At 35.4% G+C, this 10,560-nt stretch overlaps 1 protein-coding gene across 8 annotated transcripts in view; it reads left to right on the top strand.

The window, feature by feature from the left end:
- Positions 1 to 205: 205 nt before the first annotated feature.
- The window catches only part of PDE1A (phosphodiesterase 1A), a 395,424-nt gene continuing 385,069 nt past the window's right edge, over positions 206 to 10,560 (top strand). For 2 of the 8 annotated variants that reach the window (XM_034954607.3, XM_055108835.2), the window contains exon 1: positions 519 to 816. In XM_034954607.3, the coding sequence (XP_034810498.1) occupies positions 716 to 816 (101 nt within the window). In that variant the 5' untranslated portion in view covers positions 519 to 715. Of the gene's footprint in view, positions 475 to 505; positions 817 to 10,560 lie in introns of those variants that run through there. The other 6 variants (XM_055108836.2, XM_008977183.4, XM_063595225.1 and 3 more) reach the window with 6 other exon arrangements.

The raw sequence follows: 10,560 nt of genomic DNA, 5'->3' as shown, positions 1-10,560 counted from the left end.
TACAGCATCAGTTGATGTACATATTCTTGCAATAACAACCTGTGGAGCTGTGTTCTTCTGTATGGCTTTAGATGTTATTTTCTCTTTGTTATCATTAATATTTGTTGCATTTATTGTTAGATGATGATACATTTTTAAGTGTTAGTTTCAGATCAATTTAGAGAAAAAAACCTTGGCATTTAAACAGGCACTTTTTTTTCTCACGGTGGTGCTGCTGATACTGGCTCCTACCATCTGTTTCCTTATTACATCCTGCCCTTCCTTGTTCTGTTGGTAGAGAGGAATTCAGCTTCTTCTGGAGCGCGAAAGTCATTCACGTTTCTCTTGTGCATAATAGAGCTCGTAAACTGTAGGAATTCTGATGTGCTTCAGTGCACAGAACAGTAACAGATGAGCTGCTTTTGGGGAGAGCTTGAGTACTCAGTCGGTCAGTAGTACAGTAGCAGGCTCACATGTACGGATTGTTCTTGTGAGGTCAGAGCATCTGTTTATACTGCTGTCTGCTTAGGGGGGTGGTGAGGTGGTGAGCAGTGGATATATGCCTGTCAAAGTCAATAGCAAATCTGTCAGAGTCTTCCCTCAGCTTTGTACATCAGCACTGTTTTGATAGATAAGAGAGGCTACTGTATAAGTGTGTAAGATTTGTAATGGACTGAGGAATGCTTGTTCTAGCTGCTGAAACTGACTGTAACTGTATTGTCTTAGGAGCATCATCATGGGGTCTAGTGCCACAGAGATTGAAGAATTGGAAAACACCACTTTTAAGTATCTTACAGGAGAACAGACTGAAAAAATGTGGCAGCGCCTGAAAGGAATGTGAGTATGCTCTTTGCTTTTTATTTCCCCCCAAAAGATTTGACTATTAACGTGACTAATTGTTGGTGCTATCCGCCTTTGTGGGCTAGTTTCCTTTAGAAAGATTTTCTCTTGAAAAATAAAATGTGCCTACCTCAGCTAACAACTTGTTGAAAGACGAATGATTTTTTGTACTTGCACGTTATTAAAGTAAGGTAACTTCTGGAGAAGTCACTTTACTGTCATATTACATGGTTTCTTTTATGCATTCTATATGTGCTGTTTAGATATGTGGTTCAGATATGCAGAAAGGTAACTAAGAAAGCCATTTGCCGGGATACTGCCACAAATAAAATTTCCCTCAGGTAAGCAGAGAGAGAAATAAGACTGATACTTCTTTCTCTGTGATTAGATTTGGAAAAGCAATGAGATGATTAATATGATAATAAATAATTATACTTTATTGTGCTTCTTTTTGCTTAAATGATATTTCTATAAGAAAAAATGTTTACGTGATAAAAATATTAACAGCATATCAAACTTATTGGAGAGTTTTGGCTTTAAATTAACCAGTTCACAGTTCACTTCTCCTGAGAGTACAGAATAGTCCATAGTACATAATAGCCCTTAGTAAAATGGGTCAAGAATTATGCATTATGTCAAACATGGGATGTAATTACCTAAGTCAAATGTTAATTGCAATGCTATTCACCTTGATATTTACACCCTTACATTTTTTTTAGCTGTGTGTGCTACTAGTTCCTGTTTAGTGTTTCAGCACCACACTGTTTGTATGCTTTATCTTAATTGTCATAATTTAAAAATCAGATTTAACATTTGGATAAAAATGAGAAATATGAATATGAATTTTACAGGCCATTGTAATTGCTTAGTATATTTGCAGATCTCAAATGAAAATATTAATATATTTGCTTTTCTATAATAACAGCTGAAAGAATCCTACACTATGCAAAATAGAGATTTTCTAAGATTTATATCTCTAATGCTGTATTTACACACTATTTTTAAAAATTCAGTACCTGAGTAAATTTGATGTCCCTGTTTGATATTTTTTTAAAGAAAATTACATCAAACTTTGTTTAGAGGTAAAAATTCCTTCTGCTTTCCTTCATTTGATTGTATTTAATGATGTTTATGTATTTAAATATTCTTTGTATATTTTCTTACTTCTTGAAGTAATACATGGCTTTACAGTGCATTAGTGTAAGAGCACATAATGCAAAGAACATATAGCAGAGAATAACTTTCAAAAAGGAAGCCATCTTTACATTATTTGGATGAGCTAGAAATCTGTTTCTAAGATCCATTGAAGATTTAGAAATTACAGCTTTTCGGTGAGGTTGTTCTCTAGCGGAACAAGTAATCCTATCAAAGCAAATAACAGCTCTCAAAATTAATTAGCATAGATGCAAATTAAACATTAGCAGTCAGCAGATGATTTGTGTTTTAGCCTAATGAGTGGATGAACATCAGTACCGGGAAAATTATGTCTCTCATTACAACCTATTTTAGATTTTCTTCTCCTTAGAAGGATGTTTTGCTTATTTTGTTTTGTTTGCATTTTTCTAGTTTCCTGTAGTTACTTGAATGTATGAAGATGTATGCTGGTGGATTTATGCATATGTCTTTAAGAAATTTGAAAAGTGATTTTGTGTTTATTCGATACTTTAGGGCAAAGTTACTGACTCACTGTATCAGTTGGTCTCAGAGATCAATCTGTCATTTTATTTCAGAAAAGGGTGATAGAGTCATTCAACAGTAGATCTTCATGAATTGATAGAAGGATATATGAAAATATGTACATGCAAAATTAATTTTGAGTTGTGTTTATTTAGAGCCACTAAATAATCATTAACCAAGTTTCTTTCTTTCTTTCTTTTAAAAATCATTATCTAACTGACTAAAATGACTGCTTTTTCATTGAATAAAGAAGAAATTGCATTTTGGTACTATCACTTTAACTTGTACTTTGACTTAGTACATTTTCAGTGTTCAAGGCTTAGAATTGTCAAAGCGAGAAACTCTAAATCTAAAATCTGCATGACTAATGACAACCAAATTGTTTAATTATGGTCTTTTGTATAGTTTGCATTCAGAGCAGTGATATGAGGGACTCCCTATTCCATTGCTGATATTGTCTTGTCTATTTAAAATGCAATATTGATTCAAACAGAATTTTAGCTTATCAAAATTGCTGGTACTAGAATTCTACACTTAAGTTTTGGCAATTAAAATCATGCTACTCATTAAACCTATCAAACAATTGTGCAATAGTTTTCTTATTTTTGCTAAAATAGACTAAAGACCTTTAGATATTTGTTTAGAAAGTGATTTTTAAAATCTTGTACTTTACAAATATATTGACTTATTTTGGCATAATATACTGTTTTTAATTGAGCTTCCAGTATGTAAATTTTAAGGTTAAATAAAAATAGAGACAAAGGTGAAAGTAAAATAATGTTTATTCAATTATGCCTTAAATATAGAAATCATGAACCATTACAGGTAGATATTTAGAGAAAATATCTTATAGGGATTGTTGTATGACATAACATTTTAGAGAGTCTTTTGAGTCCATAGAAATAATTTTTAAATTTTGGAACACGTGGAAAACATTGGTAACTAAATTAAAATATCAATGCTGTCTACCATTTTTGTTTTCTTTTATTGAGCTTCTTCTAAATTGTCTTCATATAATATTTGAGACACCATATAAAGTTATGTGCCAAGAAATCTCTTTTTCTTTTGTGACAAGAAAGGTGAAACAGTTTCTTACTCCCATTCTGATGTAGACTTCTCTGCATTAGTCTATTAATTTTCTTCTTATATTACAATCTTTTTATTTATCTTTTTCCATATTCAACCACTAATTTGTTACTCAGTACAACAATTTAGATTCTACACTACAAGTCATCATCTATGATGGTGGAAATATGGGCAAATAACTATGGCATCAGGTCTTTCATAAATTAGATTTAAAAAGAATTATATACTTGGCCATAAGTTATCAATTGTTTAGGGCTGGAAAACACTTCCTATTTCTTATGCCATCTCAACACCAAATGAAATTTCTGATTCAGAAGTTTCTTATGAATTTGGGACCTAGACTTCTTCCTACATACTAAGAAAACATAGCTATTGATAGTCTTTCAAAGATTGTCAATTTCATTGATTTCCATGTGGAAAGTTGGTTTGAAGATTTTACAGTATTTCACCTATGCATTGTGTTTCTTTTCCATTTGAAAGATAAATGCCTTTTTGTGTCATGTACTGTTGCTTTTTTTTTCTCTAAACATACAAAGAGTTCCACACCTGTGGATTTTATTTAAAAATTAAACATTTAAAAAACACTGGTGTTGCTCTTTCCAGTTAGTGACATTGCTATAAGAATTCAATCTAAGAGGTGACAGCATTTTCAGAAAACTGAAAATGAGCATTTTTCAGGTAGAAAATTCAGTGAAAACGACATGAAATTATAGGGAAAAATCTGAAACAAAGTATTATCTTACTCAGGCATTCAACAGAAGAGAAGAAAGTATGAACTGCCAGAAACCATAAACTACTGACAAAAATGTAATACTCACCACTTCATAGTACTTACTGCCCCAGTTCCTTCAGTTTTTATAAACATAGTACTAGAATCTATCACAATTTCAGTTAGAAGCTAACTTTATATCTGATCGCTAATTTTACACGTCTCGACACATACCTCCTTATCTCCCCCATCCTGACGAATGTCCAGATATTAATTTTAAGACTTGGAATTGTGAATGCAATGCTTGAAAGACATTAAGTTAAGCTTCATTGTCTTTTTTCTCTCTGTGATTGGTAGGGTAGTGAACATGACTATCAATAGTGAAGGACAAAATGTTTAGAAGCAAAAAGTGAAGGAGAGAAGAATTAGATGGTAATCTTTTAATTCTAAGCAACTGTTATTGTTGAAGAGGGCAGTATGTTGTGTAGTTCTCAGAAGGAGTTGTCCAGGCCTTTATCACCAAGAGGATGTAGCAGAAATATACATTTAAAATAAAAATTAGCAAAAAAAACATGGAAGTGACAGGAGCTATTAGCATCATATTCCCAAATTGGAACCATACTTTAGGATGAAGGTGCATTATAGATAAGACACAAATTTGATCCTTTTACTCTCTGCTTAAACACCTTTAAAGCTTTGCATCCTTCACAGGGTCACTGCATACCAGCTTGATCTTTGGATTCTCCTCTAATGCCTCTCCTTCTGTGACATGCCTCCTATTCAGACCTAGGGTCACCCAAAAGAAACATTGCTTACCACCCCTTTTCCTGTGCTCATATTGTTCTCTCTTCTGGAGGCAACTGTTCCTCCGTTTTCCTTTCAGCCAGGTTTGCTCTTGTTCTATACGAAGCTTTTGGAGTTGCGTAGGGAAGTTTCTGGTGGTTGCAGTGATGGCAAGGTGTTTCTGCATTTAGTGGGCAGCAGGGTCCGAGTAGGCTAAATGTCCTACAGAGCTCAGGGCATTTCCTTATCAGGAGGAGTTGTCCCACTCAAAATTCTGATAGATATCCTGTTAAAAATGTGCAAAGATTGCTGCTTAAATTTCACTTGCAAAGGAAATTCTTCCTGACCTTCCAGACTAGATTAGTTTTTTATTTTCAGCTCATAAATAACCTGAATTTCTCTTCTCGTAACAAAATCCACCTTCCCTATTCAACCACAGCTTTTGAGTGCAAGAGCTATGCTCACTTCATTGGATTTGCTCTTGGATTCCAGCACATAGCACAGTACTTAGCACATAGGAGATAATGCAATTAATATTTTAAGTCAATGAATGAATAAAATTCTGAATCTTACACTGGCTGTAACTAGAAAATTAGATCAGCCAGGCTGCGAAAATAGTGACTAAAACCAGGTGGGAGGATTGGAGATAGATTCACAACTGGAATAAACATGGAGAAGATGGAAGGGTGTTTGCTTTATCATCTTTATCATCATATTGTTAGAATTGTGCAGATATAACATATTTGTATTCTTACTCCCCACCAGTGTTCTTAAAAACATAAGTATCTTAAGTAGTTATGCAGCTAGTATCTGGTAGAACATGGGTTTAAACATAGATATACCTAGTTCTAACATTATATTTATCTTGCATCCAATACAGAAAAGATGACAGTCTCAGAATGCTTACCCAAAAGACACCAGAAAAGGATCTACAATGGTTCTCCTTAAAACTCAATTCCCAGGCTTGGGGTAGGCAGACTTATCACCCTCCAGAAACGTCCATGTCTTAATCCCCTGAACCAAAGGATATGTTACTTCATTTGAAAGGGAGAATTAAAGGAGCAGATGGAGTTAAAATTGCTAATGAGCTGACTTTAAAATAGGGAGAGTATCCTGTATTACCCAGGTGAGCCTAATGTAATCACAAAGATTCATCTTCCTTCCTCCCTCCCTCCCTCCCTCCCTCCTTCGCTCCCTCCCTGCCTTCCTTCCTTCCTTCCCTTCCCTTCCTTTCCTTCCTTCCTTTCTCTTTCTTTCTTTCTTTCTTTCTTTCTTTCTTTCTTTCTTTCTTTCTTTCTTTCTTTCTTTCTTTCTTTCTTTTTCTTTCTTTCTCTCTCTCTTTTTCCTTCCTTCCTTCCTTCCTCCCTCCCTCCTTCCCTTCCTCCCTTCCTCCCTTCCCTCCTTCCCTCCTTCCCTTCTTTCTCTCTTTCTCTCTTTCTTTCTTTTTCAGATAGGATCTCACTCTGGTGCAGTGGTGCGATCTCTGCTCACTGCAGCCTTGATCTCCCAGGCTCAGGTGATCCTCCCACCTCAGCCTCCCAGGTAGCAAGAACTACAGGCATGTGCCACCACACCTGGCTAATTTTTTTATACATCTAGTAGAGATGGGTTTTTGCCATGTTGCTCAGGCTGGTCTTGAATGCCTGGGCTCAAGTGATTCACTGACCTCAGCCTCCCAAAGTGCTAGGATTGCAGGTGTGAGCCACCATGCCTGGCCAATCACAAAGGCTCGAAAAGTGGGAGAGAGAGGCAGAAGAGAAAGTAGGAGTGAGTGACAAGGACTTAACTCGTCTGTGCTACTATTGAAGATGGTGGAAGTGGGCCACGAGCCAAGGGCAACCTCTAGAAACTTGAAAAGATAATAAAACAGAATGTGCCTAGAGCTTCTGGAAAGAATACAGTCCTGCTGATACTAGAACTCAGTGAAATTTGCACCAGATTTCTGAGCTACAGAACTGAAGATAATTCATTTATTTCAAGCCACTGAGTTTGTGGTAAATTTGTTACAGTAGCAATAAAAATCTAATACATGCCTTCTATACCAGAAGAACACATCAACATGACCATTCCTGTCCTCACCCAACACACACATACACACACACACACACACACACACAGAAACACACACACACACACAATCCCTAGTGGTGAAGCCCTGCCTCACTCTATGGCACATTGGATTCAGATACTCTTTATTCTTAGCCATTAAACAACTCACTGTACCTCCATCTAACCCTGACTTGCATGCCCAAAACACCAGTTTCCTCACCAAACTCTGAGATGGAGGGTATTTACTGGATTCATTTCAAATGTCAGAAGAGAATGTGATCTTTCTTGGAAATTGTTGATAAGTCTGTATGTTGTTCAGTATGTGACTGTTTTGATGGATTAATCAGGCAAATCAGTTATTAAAAATCTGTCTTTTAATCATAATCATAATTTGTTTTGAAGAAAACCACTTCATCAAAACTCATTTTGATGTGTAGACGTAGTCTTAATATTCAGTCCTACATAACATTATGTTATAGTTTATAGAACTAACATTATTAAGGTGGAATACCTTACAGATTAGGTGGCTTAGAAATTGAACTCTAATCAGATATTTTCTAATATTACAATACTACCTGCTTTTTAGCTGATTGTCCATGGAAAAGTTATTAATTTACCTAAACTTCACTTTTCTTATTTGTAAAATCCATTAATTGAATTGATCATTCATTTACTCATTCAGTAAATATACTCTGATTGTATACTGTGTCAGGTACAATGTTAGACACAGAAGCTACTGTTCCTGTAGAGGAGACAAACAACAAAAAAGTAAATTATAAAAAGCAAGTTAATATGCAGTAAGAAGTGACCAGAATAAAATGCACCTTTGGGAAAGTATTTTGGATATTCAGGGATGACTTCTTTTAGGTTATTTTTCAGCTGAGACATGGACAAAACTGATACCTACCTCATAAGATGCTAGGGTGAGAGGAAGTGCTAATGAATGATACCCATAATTCCTGCCCAAGTTCAGAATTAAGAGAGAGATAGGTTTAGGAGTCCCGTAGATGAAAATCAAAATATCAGCTTTATTGCAGATTAAACTTGCATGGAAGAACATGGTTTGGGTGTGTGGCTAAATAAACCAGAATTCCTTTGAATCCAACTTAACTTTCAAAACTGCAGAACTATAGAACAAAATAAACTTTCTGTTGATTCTGTTGATAGTTTCTTTTGCTGTGCAGAAGCTCTTTAGTTTAATTAGGTTCCACTTGTCTATTTGTGTTTTTGTTGCAATTGCTTTTGGAGTCTTCCTCATGAAATCTTTGCCAGGGTCTATTTCCAGAGTGGTATTTTCTAGGTTTTCTTTTAGGGATTTTATAGATTAGGCTTTACATTTAAGTCTTTAATCAATCTCGAGTTGATTTTTGTATATGGTGAAAAGAAGGTGTCCAGTTTAAATATTCTGCATATGACTAGCCAGTTATCTCAGCATCGTTTATTGAATAGGGAGTCCTTTCTTCATTGTTTGTTATCATTGACTTTGTTGGAGATCAGATGGTTATAACTTTATTTTGGGGTTCTCTATTCTGTTCCATGGGTCTATGTGTCCGTTTTTGTACCAGTGCCATGCTGTTTTGGTTATAGCTTTGTACTATAGTTTGAAGCTGGGTAGTGTGCTGCCTCTGGCTTTGTTCTTCTTGCTTAGGATTGCTTTGACTGTTCATGCTCTTTTTTGATTCAATATAAATTTTAAAATAGTGTTTTCTAATTCTGTGAAAAATTTCATTGGTAGTTTGATAGGAATAACATTGAATCTGTAAATTGCTTTGGGCAGTATGGACATTTTAGCAATGTTGATTCTTCCTACCCATGAGCATGGAATGTTTTTCCATTTATTTGTGTCATCTCTGATTTCTTTAAGCAGTGTTTTGTAATTCTTGTTGTAGAAATCTTTTACTTCCCTGGTTAGTAGTATTTCTAGGTATTTTATTCTTTCTGTGGCTATTGTGAATGGGATTGCATCCCTGATTTGGCTCTCAGCTTGGATGTTACTGGTGTATAGAAATGCTGTGAGGTGTTGCAGTCTTACACTATTATTGTGTGGTTATCTAAGTCTTTTTGTAGGTCTCTAAGCACTTGTTTTATGAATCTGGATGCTCCAGTGTTGGGTGCATATATTTAGAAAAGTTAAGTCTTCTTACTGAATTGAAACATTTATCATTATGTAATGCCCTTCTTTGTCCTTTTTGATCATTGTTGGCTTAATTTCTGTTTTGTCTGAATTAGAATAGCAGTCTCTGCTCTTTTTTGTTTTCTGTTTGCTTGATAGATCTTACTCCATCCCTTTACTTTGAGCCTATGGTTGTCATCACATGTGAGATGAGTCTCTTGAAGACAGCATACAGGTTGGGCCTTGCTTCTTTATCCAACTTGCCACTTCGTGCTTTTTAAGTGGGGCGTTTAGCCTGTTTACGTCCAAGGTTAACATCGATATGTGCAGATTTGATCCTGACATCTTGTTAGCTGGTTGTTATATAGACTTGATTGTGTACATGCTTTATAGTGTCAATGGTCTATGTACTTAAGTGTGCTTTTGTGGTGGCTGGTAACAGTTTTTTGTTGCTATGTTTAGCACTCCCTTAAGGACCTCTTGTAAAGCAGGTATGGTGGTAACAAATTCCCTTAGCATTTGCTTGTCTGAAAAGGATTTTATTTTTCCTTGTTTTATGAAGCTTAGTTTGGCTGGATATGAAATTCTTGGTTGGAATGTTTTTCCTGTAAGGATGCTGAATATAGGCCCCCAATCTCTTCTGGCTTGTAGAGTTTTTGTTGAAAGGTCTGCTATTAGCCTAAGGGAGTTCTCTTTGTAGGCAGCCTGCCCTTCTCTCTAGCTGCCTTTAATATTTTTTCTTTTACATTGACCTTTGAGAACCTGATGCCCATGTGTCTTAGGGATGGTCATCTTGTATAGTATCTCACAGGGGTTTTCTGATTTCCTGAATTTGAATGTCAACCTCTCTAGTGAGGTTGGGAAAAATTTTGTGAGCAATATTCTCAAATATGTTTTCCAAGTTGCTTGCTCTCTCTCCCTCTCTTTCAGGGATGCCATTGAGTTATGGGTTTGGTTTCTAAATAATCTCATATTTCTCAGAGATTTTGTTCATTTTAAAATTGTTTTTTCATTATTTTTGTCTCACTGAGTTGATTCAAGGAATCGGACTTTGAGCTCTGAGATTCTTTCCTCAGCTTGGTCTATTCTGCTCTTAATACTGCTGTTAATCATAATCGTATTATGATATTCTTGTAGTGAGTTTTTCAGCTCTATCAGAACAGTTTGTTTCTTTCTTAAAATTGCTATTTTGTCTCTCAGCTCTTGAATCATTTTAATAGATTTCTTAGATTCCTTGAATTGGGTTTCAAGTTTCTCTTGAATTGCAATAATTTTCCATGCCATCCAGATTCTGAACTCTGTGTCTGTCATTTCAACTATTTCG

Source organism: Pan paniscus, chromosome 13 (genome assembly GCF_029289425.2).
Source record: "Pan paniscus chromosome 13, NHGRI_mPanPan1-v2.0_pri, whole genome shotgun sequence".
Classification (NCBI taxonomy): domain Eukaryota; kingdom Metazoa; phylum Chordata; class Mammalia; order Primates; family Hominidae; genus Pan; species Pan paniscus.
Note: the sequence above shows the minus strand (reverse complement) of the source record. Positions and strands in the feature narration are given on the sequence as shown.